The sequence below is a fragment of the Schistosoma haematobium genome, chromosome 1, assembly GCF_000699445.3.
Source record: "Schistosoma haematobium chromosome 1, whole genome shotgun sequence".
NCBI lineage: Eukaryota > Metazoa > Platyhelminthes > Trematoda > Strigeidida > Schistosomatidae > Schistosoma > Schistosoma haematobium.
The window spans coordinates 8,718,178-8,744,377 of NC_067196.1; the positions used below are offsets into that span (position 1 = coordinate 8,718,178).

Sequence of the window (26,200 nt, forward strand, 5' to 3'; positions counted from 1 at the left end):
TTTGATTGAATAAATTTCGGGATGGATCGTTCAGTAAAAAGGTAGTCGAGTTGCCAGGATATCTTCATAAGATGCCGACAAAGTACTGAAATCGTACAGTAGTGTCAAGAAGCGTATGCAAGTAATAATTCAGTTTGGACTCATTCTTCATAATGAATTAGACATTGGATAGTTCAGTGCCGTCAAGTTGAATTTCGACCTTGGGGACGCTACTAGTGTGTATGATGTTGTTATGCTGTCTACTTTCCAAATGTGTGGTTCGTTTATCAAAAAAACTATTTCTGGTGACCCAATATCAGTCAATCATTATTTTTTTAATAAATTTACCTGAAAATCAGATAAAACTTAAATATTCACTAGCTTAGTACTAACAGTAGTCTATACGTATAAACTATTTAGGAGTATAGTACTATACTCCTAAACGTCGTAATTAGTATATATCCTAGTTATAATTTTGACTCCCTTTGTGGTTTCGGAGCAGCTACCAACTTTCAACTTATCAGGGAAGAAGAAGCATATGGCTATGCCTTTTAACGAGGCATAAGGATTTTATTGTTTTGGAGCCTTGGCTATGTTTGTTGATAGGCATATAAAAGCATACTTAGTACAGAGCTGTTTACACCCTTACATTTTGTACTCTGTGAATCAAGTACATAATTTGGGCTTTAATAGCCTAATGTAAGCTACTTTCAATCGTTGATTTAGCTAGGCAATGAGAGAAGTGGATTACATGTTGGCATTTGAATTTGCTCAGATACCCAATTACTAGAATACGGTTCCAAATCATTGTTTCTCGATTTTTAGAGCCCTATAAGACGTCAAAAATAGTATATCGTAAACCTTTTTCTAGTACAGTTGGTTGGTTGTTAATGGAAGTGAGACTACAATTTATGGATGAACCAATCAGATATAAAATAGCGAGTCTTGGATTTTGGTGCAAAATTCATTCATCCACTCGGCTAAATAGAGTTTTGGCATTACGGCTGATGTCAGTTTGTGATGAAAACACTAAATTTAATTCTTAACCCTAGCTATCAACTGCATATCATAATCCTAATTCCTGACACTGTCTTATGATCCTCATTTAGTCCTAGTTAGTAGGTAAACACTTTCAAGGCCACCTTAGCGTCGCTCAATAGTCTTCCATAAATTATAGTCTCACCGTAATGGGACCTCGAAAAATAGTCTATAACGAGGGACTAAATATTGGAGTGTAGGTCAACTGGTATTTATCTAGTCACTGTCAAACCTCTTACTTAATAAGACATCAACTTTCTAGCTGCAATAAAATTTACCAAACCTGGAAAGCATCGGATGCGTTTGTCCACTTTGTAAGGGTAAATGGAAGAATTATGTTCGCTAAAAGTCAAAAAATGTTTCCTACTGATTCAATCCGTCAAATATATCTTTACCTCGTTTCAGTATTCAAATGTATGCATTACTTTAACTTTCCCCTAAACCTTTATTGGGGACAAAATTCGATTTTGTCGACAGGGAGAGTATTTTGGTTGTATCTTCTCTCAAGAAAAGTCTTGAAAATACATAAGATTTCAAGTTTTCTGTTTTGGCTCAAAAATGTGCATAAATGTCTAGAGAAAAGCAAATTTTAGGCATTACAGATCATCGATTTCTGCCGTAAATACCCGTTCTGTTCTCAACTAATTTTTTCGTACACCTGATAAAGGTAGCTGATCGTTTACCTAAAGAGTTTAGAGCACGTAAATAGTACGATCCTGTTTGAAAAGACACGTGCAAAATGAAATTTTTTGAACATTTGACGGTTGATGTATCATAACTAGCTTTGACCTGATGCGAATCCTACCCTTGGTGATTGAACGTTAGATAAAGTTAATTTCGCTCAGGTAGTTTTTGTAAGACCCAATTTGTTAACGATCAAATCAGTCAGACCGGGCACACATATGCATCTGTTCAAGTGTCGCACTAATGTAGCTAGATAGAACCAACAAACTGAATAGTGAAGAAGTTTGAGTAGTAGAGTTATTAAAGGTAATAAAAAAAGACCCAATATGAAAAACATGGTTCGGAAAAGGGATAAAGTAGTTAGATATAAAAGTAAAAATAATGCCAAAACTTATGATTTGGAGAGCGGTGAAGAATAAACCAGTTCGCGCCATTGAAAATTATTTTGAGCCATGTTACCTTGGGTCTTGAACTTTATGTGGTTAAATAAATCTCTGCATAGGTTTAATAACGTGTTTTGTGCTTACCGATTTGCAGTGCATAGCACCTGCTATAGATGAAGCATATTATTTAACGAGTTACTATTTAGCTTAAAAGTAAAGAAGATAAACAGATATAAAAAGTAATCTAATATTCGAAATCATTAGTTAATTAAAGCTAGACCACCATGGAAAACTTGTAGGCACTGGACGGCCGTTTCATTATAGTATGGGACTCCTCAGCAGTGCGCGTTCAGAATTGATAACCTGTCAAAGGTCCCATCAAAGCGTTACTGGCTAGAGGGGAAACCAGCAAGCGAGTTTTATTGAGTATGGCATAGAATTTTTTGTAAGCAAGGCAAGTCAATGATGTTAACTTGAATTAAATGAGGTGATTACTTCATACATTACACATAACAAGTCTCCATGTTAGTCAGAAAAAACATCAGTACGATGAACCCAAGACAGGGTGTGAAGTAACTTACCAGCAGTCTGGTTTGTCTGTGAAAGTGTAGTTTTCTTCAATGGAGTCTGAAAGTAGAAAACGTGAGTGACCCAAGACTTGTCGGGTTGATACACGAAGATTAGCTTTTACCGACTCGGTTTGTTGTGACCATTTGGTATATTCTGCAATAATCTTTTACTGATTCATTCCAACACTTTTTTCTGTCAACTTAGTTCTCGTGAAAAACTGACTGATGACTCATTAACTGCGGTGGTTGGGAAATATGTTACACATGCTTATCCACCACATGCCTTAATGATAATTTAGAAGAAAACTATGGATGATCGCATAATCATCAGTTCATAGAGTTACTGACTTTTAAACTGAGTAAAGTCAGCAGGCATAAACTTCCGGGTTGATCTGCAGTCAATGATTCCATTCTATCTATGGAGATGTTGAGCAATTGTCCAAAAACGACCACAATTGTGGGAATTTGAATTTATTTCTTATCTCCCCCCATGTAATGAGTTTGGTATTACTTCATATTTCTATCTTACTTGCTGCCTTCGAACTAAGTCTAGTATATTAAGTTTCACTGAAGTGATAATACTCCCTCTTCTCTGCTTCGTCTTGTTGATTTCTCTTGATGTAATGTCACAAGCGTTAAGTACTTAAACCTATACATACTCGTACTAGGCTTCTGGGTTGTATATTACTGACTGATTAGTTACTCAATAACAGTAATACGAGTTATCTAGAATAAAACTAGCGAACAATCAATTCACAGTTGATGTAAATATTAGATCTTACTAAAACAGACGAAGCGAAACAAGGAAATGCTAAGGAAATAATCTTTAACTGTATATAAATTCATGTGCATTCAAATATCCTTTTTTTACATATTTTTTATTGTTCATAGAACACTTATGTCATTACAGACGATTTCATAAAAGTCATCAAAAGTATTACTTCTTATCCAGATACTTTATGTTATGCCGAATAAAACTACTTGTGGTTTAGTTAATAAACAAGCATGTCGTTAACAAGTTTCGTCAAGTTTAGAAATCAAGACTATTCTACTTTAAAAAAGGAGCAATTAACCAGAGGAGTCAAGTTTGTCGACGATGAATTCCCACCAGAATCAATGAATTTGCAATGTCTTAATATACCTGCTGGTCCTTTAAGTTACTTGCGACCTTCTGAAATTGTCTCTGATCCATGTTTCAGTCGAAATGAATCATATTTTAGTCTAAAAAGAGGCTTTGTAAAAAATTTCAATATTCTCCTCGCATTCACCGGTCTGAAATATAAGGCGAAGTACTGGGCAAAAGTAAGTTGAATTAGTAATTAATGTGTGAAATTTTATAATGTAGGTACTTGTTGATATAAAATCTCAAGAATGGGATGTACAGCATATCAATGAACATCCGGGAATCTTTCGCTTTCGATTTTGGCAAGAAGGCATGTATTTTGAAGTAACAATTGATGATCTATTACCATGTTATGAAGGGAAGTGTATATCTTTATCATCTTCTAGTACCAAAGAGTTTTGGCCAGCCTTATTAGAAAAAGCCTATGCTAAGTAAGTGTTCACAATACATCTTATCGCCTTTAAAAATCGTTGTTGTTTTAATCAGAAGCTAATCGGGTTGGAATATTGTTGTTTTCTACGATTGGTTTAACGTCAATAAAAACTTTATTGTTAGCTTATAATCATTAAGCCAGTGGTAGTTTGATTAAAGGACTCGGCCTTCAGGCAGCAGGTCGTAAGTTCGAGCCACAGTTCAACCATTTCGGTCTAGGCAGCTAGATAGTGTCATTAACATATCCACTGGTTATGTAATGCAATTAAATGAGTTTAATTTCACTATAATAGTCTCACGGAGCATTTTTTTCAATTTCAGCTTTTTTATAGTTAGTCATTTTATTCTTCTATTTACTGTTTCATTCCCACCTAAAAAGTCGCTGTTCGACTTTGAGTACTAAAACTAAGAATTTGAATCCCAACTCGTTTATTTACGTCCACTAATTTATGCTTCTTATCTTTTTCTATGATAAAACACATACTATATCATTGGAATGGTTTGGGTTCCATGGAATTAAATGGTGCATTGTAAATTTACACCACAAAATGATGTCAGTCGGACAGCCATTGAAGTCCATTTTCTCTTATCACGTGACTCAAAAATAAACCTCAACGTAAATATATACAATATGGAGAAGCAGTTAGATACAAAAAGTATTGATTACTAGTTTCCAGAATGACAGCTCATGAGCGAAATCTCCGTATCATCAAGTCCTTACCACTCGCCAAAGCGGTTTATCATAATATCAGTATTTTGACCGATATGCTACTATCCAACTAATTGTTTCATAATAAAGAAAGAAATCCTCTGTTTGCAACCTTTTATCTTTATTGAATAGATGTATTATGACTGATAATGAAATCCAAAGAGCGCGTTTATCCCTATTTGGGTCATTTACCCCAGTTTCTATGTTTACATTGGAATTCGAACCTAGTACCTTCCTTTTCAAATACCCAGCGCATTACCCGGATAGCTAATAACTTAATCAACGGGTATGAGGTTTATATAATTATTAGTAAGAGTTCTGAATTTTCTCGTTGATATTGGGGACTGAATCGGACCAGTGTTAGTTGGTATAGGTGCATTCTGTGCAAGTTCCCTTAATATAACCATTAAGTCTTTATTGTAGTATGGTTGATCAATTCACCTACTCAAACGACTAACAAAAAGCCTTTCTATTAGGTTCACAGTTACTGTTTTTACTGACCAAGATTTTTACTAGTTTTCAGATCACCAGAATTAGTTGTTTGTGATAATTATCTTCATTCAATTTATACAAATTACCGTACAAGAAAAATCAGTAAGCTTTGCACTCAAAGTCATGTGGTTAATAATTCCCTTTTATATTTTGCGAACTTATCGATTTGTGTCACGGTTATATATATCTATCGATTAGTGGTTGGTATACTCTGTATATACATGATTTGAATAAGCTCTACTGCCTATATTTAAGTATTATTCCTCTTTATTTTTTCCTATCTCCTCTTCGTTGGAAATGTTCAATTTATTTTAGATTATTAGGTGGCTATGATAAATTGGAGTATGTTCGACTAGAAGAAGCTATGATGGATTTGACTGGCGGTGTGACTGAATCAATTAGTTTACAAAATTTATATTCTGCACCAGCTATGAAACAAGTTTTGTTCTTTGAACAAATGGAGAAAGATTTAATTGATGAGTGTATTGTAATATTTTGTACAAAAGTTAGTTACATAATGGAATGTTTTATAATCATTTCATTGAATGCTTGTTTAGTTTATTCTACCATTTTGTGTGTAGAAGGACGGACGGGGTGCATTAACAAATTTCTCCTTAAAATTTTGGTCGAATGATAATGAAACATTCGTATTTTTCATAGAATAGATGAATTGTGGCTGGTGGAGTATTCCAAGTCATCTATCTAGACTCATTAGATCAGCGAATATCGCGTTGTGTGTTTGAAACGAAAGGTGTTGGATTCGAGTTCTGATGTGAACATCAACAGTGGGATGCAGATACATCCAGCTGATAAGTCCAAGTTGGAGTTTTAAATTCCAATGCTAGCTAAAATCCATCTTTTCTATAAAGCATGTGACGAAATGGCTGTATGGCGGCATTCCAAACAGGATTCACATATGCTAAGACTGATCAAAATTAATAATTGAATTTATCAAAATATCATCAAATATAGAATTAAGTGGTTATCTACATTGAATTAACTCAGTAATTTGTTGCTTTTTGTCATTTTACAATCAATGATATTTTGTGTAGTGGGTATTAAGTCAGTCAGTCAGTAACAACATAGAACTTCGTACGTACGTACGTACATCAGTTCGAGTTGCCACACCACATTAGCGCAGAGATGCAGTTGTCGATTCAAATCCCGTAGTGGTAGAGGTAGTAAGAGTATAAGCATTAATCGGAAAGATTAGTGTTTGGAGATGTTATTTAAAGAGTATAATCCAGTGAGATAAATTTGGGAAGAGAAAAAAAGAGACAAGGAGGAATCAGGAGACTTAAAATTTGGGAGAACACAAAGAGTGTATGCACCTGCGCCATTGCAAACGATTTTGAGCCATGCCATTCAGGGTCTCTAACCATCGGTTGCTATCATCTCGCGGTCCCCAACCAGGTAGTCTACACCTACCAACATGACTCAGACCACTTGTCAGTGACTTCATGGACTTGTGCCATGTTTTGGTTTGGCCGCCTCTAGCTTTCTTCCAACCTAATCCTATACCACTGAACATCGCACGTCGAGGCAGTCGGTCGTTGGGCATACGTAACACGTGTCCCAGCCATCTCAACTGATGAAGTTTCACTACGTCATCAATTGATTTGCCATCCTTACCTAGTACCCGTTTCCTGACAACTGCATTACTTACTCGATGGTCCCAGGATATACGAGCAATAATTCGAAGACACCTCTGATCAAATACTAGTAACCTACGGATATCCTCTACTCTTACCGGCCATGTTTCACTGCCATAAAGTAGGACGGAACGAACTGCTGCGCAGTAAACCCATCCTTTGGTTGATAGACGGATATCTCGCCTACGCCATAAATGACGCAAGTTGGTAAAGGCTAGTCGAGCCTTCTGTATCCGTGCTGAGATTTCGTCACACGCCAGACCACAAAGGCTGATGAGACTTCCAAGATAAGTGAAGCGATCGACACGCTCAACTACTTCACTCCCTATCATTAGTTCGGGTGTCGATTGAACCCAATCCTGAAGCAACATTTTGCATTTCAAGGGGGAGAGTCGCATGCCGAACATGCTTGCATTGTTGCTTAGAGTGGTCGGAAGACTCTGTATTTTGTCAGCGTCTTCACCAAGTAGGACGTCGACGACAAAGTTGAACAAGAATGGAGAGAGTGGACAGCTCTGATGAACACCACTTGAGGGAATCAATTCTGATGACAGTTCGCCATAAGCTCTCACTCTACCAGTTGTGTTCGACTAGAGAGCTTTTATAAGGTTAATGTACTTCTTTGGTACTCCTTTCAGTGACAAACACTGCCATAGAACCTTACGATCAACAGAGTCGAATGCTGCTTTAAGGTCGATAAATACTACGATTGTGGGGCGTCTGAATGTGTGTCTGTGTTCTAGAACCTGACGTAGTGTGAATATCTGGTCTATACAACCACGTCCAGGTCGAAAACCGGCCTGGTTTTCTCTAATCTGCTCTTCACGAGCTTAAGTTAAGCGTCGAAGTATTATTGAAGCTAATATTTTAGACACTATATTTGTCAAACTGATTCCTCTGTGATTGTCACAAGAGGACTTTTGTCCTTTCTTATAGACTGGCACAATCAGTGATTGAGACCAATCAGATGGGATTGTGTCCAGTTCCCAAATTCTTCCTAAGACTTCAGTTAATCTCACTGCTAATACTGAACCAACATCCTTAAAAATCTCAGGAGTAAACCTGTCAGGGCCTGCTGCTCTCCCTCGCTTCAGATTTCCTATGGCTTTTTCAACTTCGTAAAGAGACGGAGGACCTACATTAACTTGCCATTCAGGTTGACTGGAGATCGTGGGAAACCGAAGTGTGGCTGAAGGCCAGTTGAACTGATCCCTAAAGTGTTCTGCCCATCGATCCAATCTCCTGGATTGAGAATGTATAATATGTCCATCTTTCTGTGAGATTGTTTCGCTAACAGTCGATTTCCTAATACCGGTTTCCTTAACAAGTCTGAACAATTGTCTGCTATTACCTATTGCCGCTGCCTTTTCCATCTCTCTTGCTTTCGCTACCCACCACTGTTCGCGATCATTGCGTAGGCTTCTTGTCAGCTTGCGCTTAAGCTGACTCCGCTCTTCGTTATGTTCAGATCCAGATGGAATGAGTTTTCGAGCATCTATCAGTGCGGTAGATGCTGCTGAGATCCAGTGTTGCTTCATAACCTTACGGTTTACCGTACTAGCAGATATCACTGCTGTTTCCACAGCTTTTCGGATATCATTCCATGCTGCCTCGAGGTGGGCATCACCTACATGGCTGCCTAACTGTTTTCCTAGTTGTTCCTGAAATATACTCTTAGTTTGGCTATCATTAAACAGGACCCTAAGAGGTTTCCTTGCAGCGTCTTTCTTACGTCCAGTAAGACGCAAGCAAATACGCGCTCTTACTAGAGCATGATCTGAATCTAAGCATGTGCTCCAGAATGAGCGACAGTCTTCTATCGAGCCCCTCCATCGGTGGCTGATAGCGATGTGATCTATTTGGGTCCAACGTTGGAACGAATTAGGGGGTCGCAGTGTTGAAAGATGTTTTTCTTTATTCTTAAAGTTAGTATTTGCAAGGAACAGGCGGTTATCTGAGCATAGCTGCAACAGACGGTCGCCATAATCTATTCTTTGAGCCACGACACCATAAGATCCACCTAGGTGTCTTTCCCTATCGCTAAGTTTACCTACTTGAGCATTAAAGTCCCCAGCCACTATTACTACACCTGAGCACCTAGCTTTTCGGAGGAGGTCGGAGAGCTTTCTGTAAAACTCATCTTTTACATCATCTGAGCTGTAGTCAGTGGGAGAATAGGCAGAGACGACGAAGAGGCAACGACGAGTGTCCCTATCTTTCCGAGTCCTTACTGTTCCGTTTAGTCGGACAGTGCACCGCCTACTGGGATCCAGTCTAAGAGAGATAGTTCTGCCCTAGGACTCAATGCTATACCTACGCCGGCGAGGCCACGAGAAGCAGCATCTGGGCTTCCAGATACACGAAGTGGGAATCGAGTTAGTTCTTTATTTTGACATGGTGATGTCAAATGAATGACGCTACTCGGATCCTGTATGCGCGTTTCGGAGACGCAGCACACATTGATGGCGAGAGATTCTAAAGTCCCAGCTGAGGAAGCCTGTTGTCCTATTTTGCACGGTGTTCGTACGTTAAAAGCTCCTACATGTAGTTTAGAGCGTGGTTTCAGGAGACCAGGAGTAACGTTCCGCTTACTTGAATCGTTCGCCCTAGCGGTGCGAGGTGAAAAAAGGACGTGATTTAAAGTGAGGTGTGACATTTTTAGGGTCGACCTTTTCTAACCCCTTCCTTCCTTGTGAGAAGGCAGCATCGCTGTAGATGCTGGTTGTCCGAGGGAAACACCTTACTGCTGTCATACTCTTCTACAGTCAGCAGTACGACTTCGCCCTCAGACCTTGAGTTGCTGCTTTTAGTCTTACCGTTCTCTAATCGACCTGCCTGGCATGGTAGAACCTACAGGAACATATTTTCCAGCCAATATAGCTCGGTTGGGTCATCACGATAGGCAAGCCCGACCACCGCGTCAAGGTAGCAGCTACGGTCGGGAGTGGGTATTAATCGAATTTGGGATTAAATCTAGACTGAAATAAGTACTCTCTTTTGATAATTCTATTTTTCCACCTACCAAAGTGAATTCGTTTGCCATTTATTTTGAATCGAGATCGTTTGGACGCTTAAACTCACTTTACGTACAGAAAGTCCTTTTTTCCATTGGTCCCTTTACAGAAACATCCTTTTTATGTAAAGGAAATGAGCAAAGTCCACGTAAAAGACCATACGTACTCAAACACTATCCAGGAGAGTGAACCCACCCCTCTTAACTGCACTTGGATATTTGAAGCAACATAACTGAGTAAACAAGTACATATATAAGCCACACCTTTTTGTATATGAACTTGTGATACCTTCAGACTCTCTAAACTGAAGTTACTGGGGGTGCTTTGAATTTGAAACCTAATCGTATGGTATGAAGTGGTTTAAACGCAGAACCACAGTTGTTGGTTTTATATCATCTTCAACGATCAAAAATAGAGCGACGACAACTACGTTTGTTGGTTTTGCATCACTAATTAATATGCAGAAACACATCTTTCTTGGGGATTAGATGATAATTTTAGCTGAAGAGTCTATTCAGATGTTAATAGTGATGAGATTTATTTCAAGAAAATTACCTTTATAGAAACTGTTACAAATCATCGAGAAATTTAACCTTTTCAATTTCCTTTGTGGCAATTTAGTTTTTTTAGAAACATCAATAAAATTCTATTTAAATAGGGAGTTTTTAATGCTAGAAAATACATTGAGCATAGTCTGGAAATCCTTTAATAATTGATGGAAATCATCAGTGTCAGTCTGTCATTTCTTCTTTGATTCTAAGATTGACTGTTTATACAGGCTATATAGCTTGTTGAAATTCTCTACCAAGTAAATTCCTGTCCCGCATTTCCGCTTTCCGAGCATCTTCCAGCTAGTTTAGTCATTTTCAGTATGGGTGGCGGAAATTGTTGGATTTCATTGAACTCATGAACCGATCTAAGTTAGACTATCTATGAAAACGTGGAAGCACTGGACGGCCATTTCGTCCTAGCACGGGACTCCTTAGTGGTGTGCATCAACAATCCCGCACTACCGTGGAGTCCCATACTAGGACGAAACGGCTGTCCAGTGCTTCCAGGTTTTCAATGGTGGTCTAGCTTAGGTCGGCTCATTATTTCAATGTGATTTAAACATGTTTGAATTATTTTCCGGTGTTGTTTTTTCTATAGGAAGACAGTGAACAACAGGATGGTGATTCTGAAACATCGCCTCATATCTTTGGAGCTCCTAATCTTCATGATCATGTGCTTAATAAAGAATCTGGACTTTATCTAAATTATGGCTATTTATTAACAAGAGTTTGTGGAGTTCCGAAAGATCTTAGCGTTTTTGGTGCATTTAAAGATATGTTTAGACGTGCTGGTGATTGTCCTATACAAGCTCGTTTAATGCGTTTACGTTGTCCTTTGAGTGTAATCGATAGTGGTTCTGGTCAAGGTGAATGGAAAGGAGCTTACAGTTCATCATCTAGTGTACGTTCACTTATTTTGTTCTGATTCATCAATTTTGATTAGTTTTTTTTCGGTATAACGATTGGCTGTGTGTGATGTTAAGTTAATTTTTTTGTAACTTATCTTCTGAACCTTGAATTTATTTCAATAAAGCTTTTCACTAAGTTACCATTTGTTAGTTTCTTCTAACAACAAATACAGCATGCTTTAGCCAAATAACAGATGTATACAAACATAAATGGATAGTCATCGCAATTGTATATTTTGATGCCTTTCATACACCTTTTACTGATGTGTGTTGTGAACACTCTCTCTTAGCAAACTTCTGGCTTGATAAGTTTAGTCATATTTACAAACCTTTTAGGTATATATGTTGATTGGTATATTTTTATGTAACCAATTTACCAGTTACAAACTAATAGTCATACGCCAATTTTCTATAACTAAACGCTTGTGTAAACCTAGGTTTTTGGAATGGGGTTCAAACCTATAACTGAATGGCTAAAAGCCAAACGCTTTAACTACTAAACCATCCCTGAATGATGTGGTACTGCAAGCTAAATCGAACAAAGAATGCATCATAGCTAGAAAATTAATAAATATCTGAGTATTTCATGTCACTTCATTGATTTGGATTGAAGCAATTAACCTAAAGTCCTTCTGTTACTTTAAAAAGGTTCCTACTCTCTGATTCAATTCACTATGTTGATTTTCATGTCCAAAGCAGGGTCATTCTGTTTTTGGATTCCACCTATAAATGTTGTACTGAGGTTTTAATAATACCATCGGATCTAACCTCCAGTGTTTCTGGCGGTTTGGCTTTCAGTATGGGACCTAACGGTTCTATGTCTGATCCCTTGTGGGCTCTGGAGTGTTCACTTCTGAGGACCCCAATGCTAGGACGAAATAGCTATTCATTATTTCCTGGTTTCCAATGATACCCCAACACAGATCTGTGTGTGCTGGATGCAACCCACAAATCCTGTTTGTATTGATAAATTCCTGCATTATAGAAGACCGGAATTGTATGTGGTCGATCAATGTTTCGTTTCAGTTTGTAACTACTTCAATTATACGATTTTAATCTCATAGTTTAAGGGAAAACAAAGAGTGTATACAACGACTCCATTGTGATCGATTCTGAGCCATGTCATTCAGAGTCTCCAACCACTGATTACGATAGTGGCGCGGAACCCAGCAAAGTAGTCTTCATCTACCAACATGGCTCAGACCAGAAGTTAGTGACTTCAAGGACTGGTGCCACGTTTTGCTTTCGTTGCCCCTAGCATTGCTCGTCGTGTTAATCGGTATTCAGGCATAAGTAACACGTGGCCCAACCATCTCAGTCGATGAAGATTCACAACCTCATCAACTTATTTACCATCATTCCCTAATACCTTGCATCTAACCTTACTATTACTTACCCGGTGATCCCAGCAGATGCCAGCAATATCTCTAAGGCATCTGTGGTCAAATACTAGTAGCTTACGAGCATCTTCTACTGTTAATGGCCACGTTTCGCAGCCGTAAAGTAGAACAAAACGAACTTTCGCGCAGTATACTCGTCCCTTAATTGATAGACGGATATCTCGCCTTCGCCATAGGTGACATAAGTTGGCAAAAGCCAAACGAGCTTTCTGAATCCGTGCTGAGATTTCGTCATACACCAACCCATTAGGGCCGGTCAGACATCCAAGATAAGTGAGGTTGTCAACGCATTCGACTACTTCACTTCCTATCCAGACAGGAGTTAGTTCGGAGTTCATTTCATCCAGTTTTCTCTAGATAGAGTCAATTTCTTTAGGTTATATATATATATATATATATATATATATATATATATATATATATATATATATATATATATATATATATATATATATATATAGGGTTGTTTGGGGTCACGATTGTCATTATTGAGCTGGATATTAATGATTACTTCTTTTTTAGGTATCGACCTAAATAATAAGTTTATTTTCAAATTTCATATAAAAGTTTACATAACCAGTATAAAATTGATGGTACATTGTAGTTTGCTTTTTTTAAGACCACTTCAAAATAACAGCAATAACAACACATATTGTAGTATCGTCTTAATTTAACACTAGTTAAATGTTCAGTTGTGTTATATGTTGACACAAATTTTCTATCTTTGTAATAATGGCGGCTTATTGATTAAAACACTGAATTGTTGTACCATTCATTAACAAATCTAAACTCTACCCATACGTACTTTAATTTTGAAGATTTAAGTAGTACCATTAACTCATACACCAAAATATGTGCATCTCTAGTACTAATCAATAACATGAGTCCGGTATTGAACTAAATAATTTTATTTACCATAAATACATTTATTTGTGCATTTTTTTTTCTAGGAATGGGAAGAAATAAATTTAGAGGCACGAAAACGACTAGGTTTAACTTTTGATTCAGAAACTGAATTTTGGATACCACTTGAATTTATACTACAACATATGTCTGGTGTGTTAATATGTCGTTTTCCCGATACTAGTTTTGTTAGTTTACCTGGACATATAACATGGCGTTTATGTGAACATCATGGTGCTTGGTGTGGTCATCAAACTGGTGGCAATTTACAATATCGTAATACATTTCTACATAATCCTCAAGTAAGTTGATTAAAAGAGAACATTTTATTTATTATTTAAGAAATATTTCACTTATCTGAACTGAATACTATTTATTAATTGTTTAAAGTTGATAATTCACTCTCTCAATTGATTGCATCATTAATTCAATAATAAGTTTATACTTACAGATTTATCAGTTCATGAATTTGTTAACTGTTGAAGTGAACTATGTTGGTAGATGCAAACTACATGGTTCGGACTCGCACAATTGTCGTAACCATTGGTTATAAACTGATTATACTAACTAGTTAGATATTTAGAGAGATTTATCTCGAAACTAGTTGATGTGCTTGATATGCTAGGCTACTTGATACATAACCCTGAGACTTTAATATGTGAGTTTGGTTGTTGGTAATTTGACTTTGTAGACAGAACTATCCTACTTGTTAACTAGTACTTGGCTACGTGGACATTGTCTAAATGACAAGTTACTTCCTTATCCCAATGTCCACAGGGGGTGGGAATGAGAAAGACTGTAGTAGAAAACTCTATATCCGGATTTAAACATACTCAAAAAGTACACGACTAGATATATGACTCAATGCACTTCGGTACACTAAAAGATACTATGTAAAAAGAAATGGACAGTATTAAGTTAGTATCAAAATATTTATTTTTTAGAATTGTTTTGTTCTCTGAACTTATTGGTTTATTCTTGAAGCTTTGATTATCATTCGAGATAACGTCATCAGCGCACACTTCAGTAATAAGTGAGCCATAATCAACTGATGGTGTTTCCTTCTCTTCTCGTTTTAACTAACCTTTGACCTTGCATTGATTTACCCCTTTTCTGACTGGCTGATAGGTTGGATCGATTTTAACATGAACAAAAGCCATTCATATTCCATATCGACAGAACAATCTGTTAGTTGGATTATGTTTTGAATGTAGTGTTGCCTAGAAAGACAATGGAAGCTTCACTAGTAAGCCATCTAGTTCAGAGAACAAAACACCTCCAACATCGTCATCCTGAGCTACAAATATTTTCCGTTATTACATGTATTGATACTTTACGTCGATTGGATAATAATCGACTAACTGATAGACTTTCTTTTCTCGTTAATTCATACTGTAAGGAGATTGTGTAAAACATGTATCGTAAATGTATCATACGTATTTATAGTCATTGTGGAAGTAATACTGTTGTATTATTCTATTTTATGTAATTTGTTTTCGAAGTACAAATTTACATCTTTTGTGTATAAAGGTTAATGACACTAGCCCAATTAGAGAAACAGAAATCAGTGGAGCAGGATTTGAACCTTCTAAATTCAGTACTGAGACTGCATTTTACTCTACAATTAAAACGAAAAGCATTGACTTAATGAGTTTACATTGTTGTCTTATACTGACTTGCTGTAGTAACATTGATCAATTATTTCGACATTTGACGCAGGGTATTAGGGAATGATGGTAAATAAGTTGATGAGGTTGTCAACCTTCATCGACTGAGATGGTTGAGCCCACGTGTTACGTATGCCTGAATACCGATTAACACGACGCGCAATGCTGACTAGTGTTGGGGATGGTCGGAGGAAAGTTAGGGCCAACCAAAGTGAAACGTGACATCAGTCCTTGAAGTCACTAACTTCTGGTCTGAGCCATGTTGGTAGATGAAGACTACTTTGCTGGGTTCCGCGCCACTATCGTAATCAATGGTTGGAGACTCTGAATGACATAGCCCAGAATCGATCACAATGGAGTCGTTGTATACACTCTTTGTTTTCCCTTAAACTAGGAGATTAAACTTACTTTATACCTTTCTTTCTACCAACCAATTCTTTCTTCCTGTACTATATCCTTCTATGCAATCTCTCTTTTATATATCACCATCATTGAATAAACTTCTTCTACGAATCCGGTGTTCATCTTGTGCTGATGAGGTATAGCAATTTGGACCGGTGCATATATGTGCCTGGTCCTATGTTGTAACTGACTGACTGACTCAAAGTTTGCTTACTGACTACTTATACCACTTGCTTCATTTGATAAATTCTAGTTTAAATTTTCTTAGAGTTGAAACAGTTTAATATGTGGATATTCTTAATCTCAGGGAAACCCTTCTACAGTAATATATCATGTTTATCATTTTAACAGTTAACAGGAACCCTTGTTTCATAGTTTCATAATTTTTAACAGTTCACTAGTGGTTGCCTCAACCTTCAAGGAACATCTTTCGTTTCTTTTTTTTCATGAGATTTCTGCTAGATTTGTTAAGTTGTTACTTAAGAACTATTCTATCTGTAACTGCCCGACTCTTTGTTCACAGATAATATAATATGAGCTCTAATAAGGTCATATCCTACTTTTCTTAACAATTGTCACTAAATATTCAACTATGAAGACACTAGTACAATACTTCGAATCTTGAATAAGTTGTTTTAAAGATTTTCTTCAAGTTAATCATACCTTTAAATACCAATTTTCAAATTATTTTCAGTATTATTTCGATATAATGAATGATTCCGATGAAGTTCTACTATCTCTTGTACGTAAATATAATCGTGATCCACTAACTATGGTCATAGAACCTGATTTAAGTCCATTGTCTATTGGTTTAGGTCTATTCAAGGTAAGAAATCTTTGTTCAAAATCAATATGATTATTTTTTTAAAATTTTGATTGTTAATTCATTTCAGTACTGTAATGTTTATATGTTTAGTAAATTACCATTGTATTTAACATTCAACATTATTTATCAGGTCCTAACCTGGGAAATCATTCAAAGGTAAAGGGGGCTGGAAAATTATTTTATCTTGAGAATGCTCAGTGGTGTTTACCCATGATCACTCACCAGGGCTTGAACCCAGAGCCTTCAGGTTTCATAGTGAAAATTTTATTTTCTTATGGACGGATCTATGTGCTAAGCTTTGAGTCACATATTTTTGTACGAAGACTAAAGATACTACTCAATTACTCAAGTAGAATGAAATGGAGTGGAGTTTAATGTGAGACCTATTGGTCCCTATTTCCACTTCTAGTCATATATTATTGAATAACCAAACTTTTAAGTATAACCGAGATTATTTCTGATGTATGTGTGAACTAGATTTGTGTCAAACGATCCTACCTTATGGTTTCATAACTGAAATTCATTTCAGAGTTTATAATTTCAATCTCCTTATATTTTTACATTAGTTTATTGATTTACACAAATAATACCTTTTTTCTGTTCATTGGGAAACAACTATGTTTTTTTTCGTTTGATCCTCACAAACCATTCGTATTGCTTCTAAGTTTAGAGTTTTGAATAAATAAATCCCAGTCTAGTGATCTAAAAATCAAGCGTTCATCACAAAGCTTGAAATTAATAAATTGGATCCTTGGCCGGGTCATCAATGCTCACTTCTAACCGAGTTCCACACCAGAGAGGACGAAACAAATATCCTATCAAGCACTTTAATCTTTTGTTTTGTCATCTTATACAAAGTACTCCTTTTTCATGTCTTAATATCTGTATTTCAGTTCATTTGTTCTTTTTTCTCAATAACCACTAGTATATTTAGTCAAAACCTATATGTTAGATACACGAAAATAGTTCACCTAAGGTCGACTAAAGTCAAAAGATTACCTTAACTTCTCGATATATATATATGGTTCCGCAATAAATAATAAATTGCTTAGGTCAATAGCACACATTCAAGGTAATTAACTTAACAACAATAGTCAACTCTCAAAATAAACAGGTAGAACACTGACCGTTTCAATGTAGCCTGATGGATACATTATGGATTAACCAATATGCGAACAGTTAGTTTACATTTAACCAATGAAAAATAAGAAAGAAATCATACAATAATTAAGCTTATTACTTATAATTTCAATGGTTGAGATCATGAGTCAATTGAAGCTAGATCACCACGGAAACCGTAGAAGCACTGGACGGCCGTTTTGTCCTAATGTGAGACTCCTCACTAGTGTGCATTCATGATAAATAATACAGTTTTAATAAACAAGTTTCAGATTACTGATGTAGTGTTAATATATATGAAATGTGTAGATTCAAATAAGTGTAGTGTAATGTAACACGGTTTCTAATAATTACTTACTTGAGAGAACTGTTTTTAATTTATTGACTAAGATCTACAAAACATCGAAAATATGTAATTGAATTGATAATCTTGAATAATTATTGTTTTTCTTTAGTTGTTCATATAAATTTTCAAATTATATCCACACTTATCATGTTGATAATTTTGTATACTGATTGATGTATCTATTAACTTTATATTCTTTCTAGATTGAAAATAATCGTCCTGTAAAATCGCATACTTTAGCATTCTGTCAAGTAATTCACGTGGAACCATCTAGACCATATCGAGTTTGTCTTATTCGTGCACGTTTAACTGTTGGTCGATATTTAGTAGTTCCATTCTTGGAACAACCATTATCTACAGCTGCTTATTTATTAAGATTATATTTACCAAAACGTTCAGAAAGCAGGTGATTTCTTTTTCCCAATTTTACTGTGTGTTTCGTTTTTGTTAATTCTGTATATGGTCCTCTAAGTTTTATTATATCTGTTTGGTGAAGTTTTTTCTATTCAGATGTCCAGTTCACATGAAAAGAGGTACAATTTTGAGTGGCTCTTTTGTAGGGTAGAGATATTTAAAATTGTGATTATGTACTGTTTTTACGTGTTTGTAATTATCGAAGTTAATTTTAATTGATGCTGGTCATTCTACGTTGGTATTTGCTCATTTTGAATGATACATTTGGCTGGTGTATATTTTCGTTTCAAGTGCTGCACTATCATTAACTAACGAACTGACTATTATTAGAAAGGGTTGATGAGTCAATTAAAGCTTAACCACCATGGAAAACCTGAAAGCACTGGATGGCCATTTCGTCCTAGTATGGGACTCAGCAGTGCACATCCACGATCCCGCTCGCGGAATTCGGACCCAGGACCTATCGGTCTCGCGTGCGAGAACTTAATCTCTAAACCACTGAGCCGTTATACAACGGTGTTAATGTCTAACTTCAGCCAATCCACGAAATTGAGCCACCGTCCACCATTGTTTTCAGTGAGTTACTATCTCACAACAGACCCGGTTGGACTCCGTTGGTCACTGCTTCTCACTATTTTCTATGCAATCCACTTGTAGTAATCTATTAAATAGCATTTGATTTTCAACCAGTAAGTTGTAGGTTCAAATCTACTTCTCACTATCTTGTACATGATATGATTCGAAATTGTGTATACAATCTTTCACTTGAGATATCGATTATTTATTGTGCTTAATATGGCTAAGTTTTATAATATTAGAGTAAATTACTATTCTCCAGTTAGTTAGAGTCGCCTTTTACTTTTCGTTAAGCTCACGCCGCTGAATTATAAAAATAGTCTTTCTCATAATCAGTTTGTCATATTTTCCTAGTATCTTACATCTAACCTCAATAGCGCTCACTCGATGGTTTTGACACACGTTTACTTCAAAAATGTCTATGATCGGCTGTCAGTAACCTGCGAATATCGTCCATCTTTAAAGATCTTAAATAACTACAATACTTTTCTTGAGTTGGTAGAGAAGATTTGTAGCTCAGGTGGATGATTTGGTTGGAGTTTTGTTCTATAAGCTAGATGATTTGGTCGTGGAGCATTCATTGTTCTTCTACCTGAAGTCTGTGCTGACGATGTTGTTCAGAAGAACAATGAAAGCTTCACAACGAAACCATCCAGCTCAGAGAACAAAACTTTACCTGAATACTTTTCTTGTTATTAAATGTATCATGTTCATATATATATGATACACTATGTATATATCTTTTTTTATTATTATTTTACTACAGAGAATTTACTTTAGATATCCCACAGAATGGTTTTTTAAATTTTTTCACTGGTAAACCAAAAGGAGCTGTACGTTTACATGTTCATAGTGCATCGAATCTTCTATGGCCTGATGGTAAAAATCCTCCATCACCATATTGTATTATTAAATGTGAATATGATACTGTACAAACTACCATTTCACAAAGTAATAATAATCCTGTCTGGAATGAATATTTTATATTTTATCGTCGTAAATTAAATAAACCAATTGAAATACAAGTAAGAATAATTGTAATAATGATAATAATAACCATTAGATTTAAACCCATTAGCTGGTGGTCTAATTAGGTATTGGCAATCTAAGTGATACTTGAAAATTCTGGACTTGATTACGCGTAGTTATATGTATGTATGCACATTGATGAAGATCTTGTAAATTGAATGAAATACGTGTTCTATTCTCCTTTGGTTTTCAGTGGCTCTTCAACTTATATCAGTTTGTATATCTGTCTTATTATTATTTTACTTATTTAAACACATAAACATTAGTACAAAGAGTCACCAAAATATATATGCTCCACACGAATCATTCAATTTGTGTGTGGACTGATATACTACCCGAATGTCTAGGCTGCAGTAGGTGGTTTTCTTAAGGAGCCACTCCCGAGCTTTTGACCTATAGATTTAATCCACAAGGCAGTGGAGTAACGTCAGCAGATGCGGTCCAATGGTAGCCGATGACCAACAATAGGTTCATACGTCATTTATCCCCTCAGGATCCTGGACCTCATGTTCACCATTGGTATTAGTTTGTGACCAAGTTAGATACTAAGTACTCATCAACCTTGTTTAAGCGCTGGATATTCACTTTTTGTCCTTTCAATTTCATAAATAACACCCAGTGAGTAGGACTACCTTGACAGTGGGTATATACATGTATCCATCTAAGAACATTTCAAGAGGGAGAGAGAACTCTCCCACCCTCATCCATACCAGGGCGTTTTGGATCTATCTATGTATATATATATATATATATATATATATATATATATATATATATATATATATTTGTAACCGTCACATGCAGTGTATTCCAACTAACCTAACGAGTTGTCTTTTAATTAGTTCAATATATTTACTTTGACATTAGTAAAAAGAATAGAAGTTTGAGAAGCTAGTCTAACGAGTAGTAGTAGTAGTAGTTATTGTTGTTATAGTACTTTTACAAAAGTGCATATTTATGCACATATATACTTGTCAGTGGAAGTATACTTTTAGAACTAATCTAATGATTTCTTTTTAATGGTTATTTGTTTAAACTCATGATAAAACTTTCAATTTTTAATTTGATAGTTTAAGGTACAGTTTAATATTCAGGATTTTATTAAATTGACAATCAATGAATACCTATTCCAGTTTTAAAATTATCACTTAGTGAATGTTTACTATTGTATTGTGAGTAATGTTATTGTAATAAGTTTTAACCTTTGTCGATGAAGTTCTTCCCATCATTTTTACTAATATTATTTTTTAACTTGAAAAGTGAAGGGTTAGAAAAGTTTGATCTTGAATGCTTTCTTCTTTGCTTTAAAGTTTTCTTTTTCTTTTTAATTGGTCAGTCAGTCGGTCAGTGAACAACGTAGAACTTCGTACGTACGTACATCAGTTCGAGTTGCCAAACCACATTACAATTGTCGATTCAAATCCCATAGTGGTAGAAGTATTAAGAGTATAAGTAGTAATCGGAAACATTAGGGTTTGAAGATGTTATTCAAGGAGTATAGTCTAGTAAAATAAATTTGGAAAGAGAAAAAGAAAAGGGACATAAAGAATTCAGATTAGAATTTGGGAGAACTTAGAGAGTGGATGCATCTGCGCCATTGCAAACGATTTTGAGCCATGTAATTCAAGGTCTCATTTGTTAACTTCACTTTGAATAATATGAATGTATAAGTGAATTTATTAAGTCTGGTACTTTGATTGTATATTTAGAAGGTCAATTCAAAAATTTATTCATTCATTCATTGGATACAAATTAATCTACTTAACTTTAAACTTAATTTTAATGTGAAGAGTACTTTTACTAATTGAACATCCAAAACCCAATGTGTGTTAGATGAGTTTAAACCTGTAACTGAATGACTGAAAATTGAATGCTAAGGCGTAAACCGAAATAATAAATTTTATTGATATCTTTCTAAATTATACCTCAACTAATCGATAAAAGGTTATTGTCATGATCATAGTTACTGTTAAGTTTAAACATAATGCGAAATTTCACGGGTTTAAATCATGAGTCAATTGAAGCTAGACCACCACGGGAAACCTGGAAGCACTGGACGACCCTTTACGCCCTAGTACGAAACCCCCCAGCAATGCGCACCCACGAGCCCGCAGAGCTCGGACCCAGGACCTACCGGTCTCGCGCCAGGTGCTTAACTAACTAGACCACTCAGCCGCCATCCATCGGTGTGAATGTCTAACTTCCACCAATCCACGAAGTTGCGCCACCGTACACCATTGTCATCAGTGAGTTGATATCTCACAACAGATCTGGTTGAACTTCACTAGTAACGGCTTCTCACTAGAACTCCAAAAGTATCTCTTGAAGTCATTCACTAGTGAGCAGATGAGGAGTCCCATACTAGGATGAAACGGCCGTCCACTGCTTCCAGGTTTTCCATGGTGGTCTAGCTTCAATTGACTCATGATTTCAATCAATGAAGTTTCTAAAATCTCCACAAAACCCCTTCTGATAATAATGCGAAATATCATCTTACTTGTAAACTGAATGAAAAACACTGATAAGTTATTTTACTGCTAACCATTACAAAAGTAGTCAACAGAAAAAAATAATCAATTAACCTGATAAGACATGACTGTAGATCAATTTCAAAAAGAAACTATTGAAATTCCTCAATTTCACCTTTGAGGAAAAGTAACTTTGAAGATAATAAAATTTATAAATTTCACCCTTTCCCTCCTATTTTTTTTTACTAAATTTACTAACACAGTTCCCTTAATCCTATAGTTTATATCCATTTAATATCTAATTAAAGCTTTTTAAGATATTACAAATCTCAGTAAAACTAGGCATGTTTCTTTAATCTTATATTGGGTGTCTTGTTGTGAATTATTTATCAATCACACGTTTGTGTGGTGTACTTTGACTTAAATCGTTTGTGTATAATACCTAGTGATACCACTAACTGGCTGCCCAAACTAAGTAGATAGAGCAGCGGGGTTTGGACCGGTGGTTTAACTAATAAGTTGACTTGTTCACTGCCTCTACTATTTATGGTTACTAGTTGAATAGCTGTTGCATTTTTTTCATTTTCCAATTTATGTCTTCTGTTAATTTTGACTAATGCTTCTCACCAAACGATTGAGCAACGGGTAAAAATCAACACATGAAGTGTTAAGTTTGTCTTACATTGTTTCTACTCGCTCCCTTTCCACTCCTTCGTATATTGTTTTATACTACTTATTTACATTCAGTAAGCAGTTGTATTCCCAACGTTGATTGTACTTATCATTGTATTTATAATTATAATTACTGTACCCTAATCACTGTAGCGGTTATCCATAGTTTTGTGCATTTGTTTAAACGCAACAGTCTCCATATTGTTTTGCCCTTGGTTCGGGTTTCGGTTGTTCATAAACTGTTATCAAATTTAGACACAGCTATCAGCTGTCCTTTGTACTGTCGTATGTTGTAATTATTCTTTATGTTAATGGTACAGGAAGCCTTTTATTTCATACTTGAAGGACGCGTTTAAACGCCTCAGACACCTCACAAGTTGAGGTTTGTAACTAAATTTTGTGTATTATTCAATAAAGAATCGCTATTGTAGACAAATCGTTGTTTTGGAAACTTCGGTTTTGCGCGTATCTCAATCTGGTGACTTGGACGCTTCGATAGATCTAACACGAAGTTTGTCTAGAATTGCAGCACCATTATAAATAATACATTTTATAAACTTCAGTTTCGTGAGGTATCTACACGCATCAATGTACTATCAAAGAATAAATATTTTCTTCATTTGTTACACAATGATTATTTACATGAACATATAGTAAGCTAGATAACAGCCAGTAGAAATGTTGACACAGCAATATTGAAAAGTAAGAACACAAAATTTGGAAAGTGTTAAGAATGAACAAATATTCAAGCATTATGATATATCTTCGCTTATACCAATATATGTGGGCAAACAAACATTGAACTGGAAGAATGTTCAAGTCCTGAATTGAGAAAATGCTAAGAACTCTAGAGAACGTTTTAGAAACTTGGGTCTCAGGTCAATCAGCAATTAAAAGATACATCAAATTCGATCCAATCTATCAACTAATCAGAAAAATTATGGATAGATCTAGGACCAAGAATCAAATTGATGGGAGTCATGATCAAGATAAAGAAGTAAACAATGACAGGTTAATGGTCAACACCGACCGATGTCGACAGAACAAGCTGTTAGTCATATATAGAGAAATTCGCATACTTCACTTCTATCCGAAGTTTGTGCTTATGATGTTGTTGGGAAGAACGATGGTGTCACCATGACCAAACCATCCAGCTCAAAGAACAAAATTATTATTGTTATTAATGGCTTTATTTCAATCTTATATTTCTGTTACAATATAGAATTTTCAGCACAAAGTATTTCAGCAAATTTTCTTTTCTGATTTCGTGATCGATCCTGACGATAAATATTGAGTGATTGCCAGTTAAGACTTCAGGAATCGACATCTGAATAATGTTCATTCTTTTCATTGCATATTACCAGCCACTACGATATCTGTGATTGTAATTTGTACACTGAGAAGTCGTAAACTTTTCATAAACGCGCTTGAATGGTTTATACGATTAATAGACATAATGGTGTGTTAAGACAAACAAAATTTTAAATAAACACATAAGGAACAAAAACAAGTTTTGCTAAAAGCGCATAATTACTATCATAAGTGGAATAAATGTCACAGATTCATATATACTAAGAAAGATCACTATTTAGCGTGTTGTTTCCTCATAAGTTATCTACAATGACATTAATTACTGAATATTAGTTAGTAGTATGATAGAGTACACAAAAAGACACTGTATGAGAAGGAAATCAAGGGGGAAAATGAAAGCATAATTGGCACTTTTTTCCACTTGTTCATCTCATACCTTTATATTATCAGCATAACTATTATTATTATTATTATTATTATTATTATTATTATTATTATTATAGATAATGGATAAACATGCATTAGGATTTGATGTATTTCTTGGACGGCATAGTTTTACAGAAGCGGAAATTTCCAATCGTTGTCAACAAGAAGTAGCACTCTATGGAAGAGATACAAAAGCTGAACGATTTCAAAAAATGAAAGGTTCATTATTCATTGAATTTTACAGTGTTGGTCAAGAAGACTTTATGAATATTTAATATGAGAAAAGAAGATCAATATTGTTTTTTGACAATGTCTATACTGTAATCCCATCATCATCGTCCTGTTTGAGAGGATGGAGAATATAAGTACAATTTATTTTGATCAATTAATTACCACTGTTTGTTTTATACTTGTGATATAATGCATTAACTGTGATAAATCTTCTTCTTTGTCTGTCTCCCTCTGTCTTATTCTTTTGTGATATATATATATTTCTGTTTGTACAATCCGTTTTCTATATACTTTGAAATACTGGTTTGACTTATTTAAAACTATTTAGTAATAATGCTTCAGGGGATATGGTTTTGAGATTATATAATTATTAATGGTGTCAGTATTTTATTGTCTTTTTATATGTGGTAAATGGGTAATGTCAATCGATAGGGAACTCAAGGCTTCAGCTTCGTTTTAACATTTACCAACTAGGCCCTTATATAATCTTGAAGGAACTAGTTTTCTCCTTGGAACTGTAGTTTCTATCATTCTATTTTACAGTGATAAACTGTCAACAAGCTATTTGATTTACAATTGATCTCTTGTAGGATCAAGATATTGGCTAATTGAATAAATAGGCATGACGTTCATTACTGTTCAATGATCAACTAGTGCTCTTTTTTAAACGCATAAAGATCTGTCTACTTAGTAGAAAGATAAACATGAATATTGATAGTTTGTTTAAAAAAAAAGAAAGAAGTAGGCTAAATTAAATAATAAAAAAACTCAATTAATTGTTCAGGCGATTCATTTATCTGTTTTTCTGAGGTATGACAATATTATATCATACTCTACTAGTATTGGCGGTTTGATTATATTAGAACCTGACTGTTA

The 26,200-nt window shown here is 35.4% G+C and overlaps 1 protein-coding gene across 1 annotated transcript; it reads left to right on the plus strand.

Moving 5' to 3' along the window:
* Positions 1-186: 186 nt before the first annotated feature.
* CAPN6 (Calpain-6) lies at positions 187-25,709 on the plus strand. The gene is made up of 10 exons (XM_051209380.1): positions 187-252; positions 3,545-3,955; positions 3,999-4,207; positions 5,725-5,914; positions 11,225-11,527; positions 13,885-14,139; positions 16,601-16,732; positions 18,401-18,603; positions 19,954-20,212; positions 25,171-25,709. Exons 2-10 carry the CDS (start codon positions 3,659-3,661, stop codon positions 25,366-25,368), a joined length of 2,046 nt encoding a protein of 681 aa, XP_051073063.1. The 5' UTR covers positions 187-252; positions 3,545-3,658; the 3' UTR covers positions 25,369-25,709.
* The last annotated feature ends 491 nt before the right edge of the window (positions 25,710-26,200 follow it).

Coding starts and splice junctions, on each gene's coding strand:
- CAPN6 (XM_051209380.1), top strand. CDS start 3,659: ATGTCGTTAACAAGTTTCGTCAAGTTTAGAAATCAAGACTATTCTACT. Junction 4,208..5,724: donor TTAGAAAAAGCCTATGCTAA/GTAAGTGTTCAC, acceptor AATTTATTTTAG/ATTATTAGGTGGCTATGATA. Junction 11,528..13,884: donor CTTACAGTTCATCATCTAGT/GTACGTTCACTT, acceptor TTTTTTTTCTAG/GAATGGGAAGAAATAAATTT.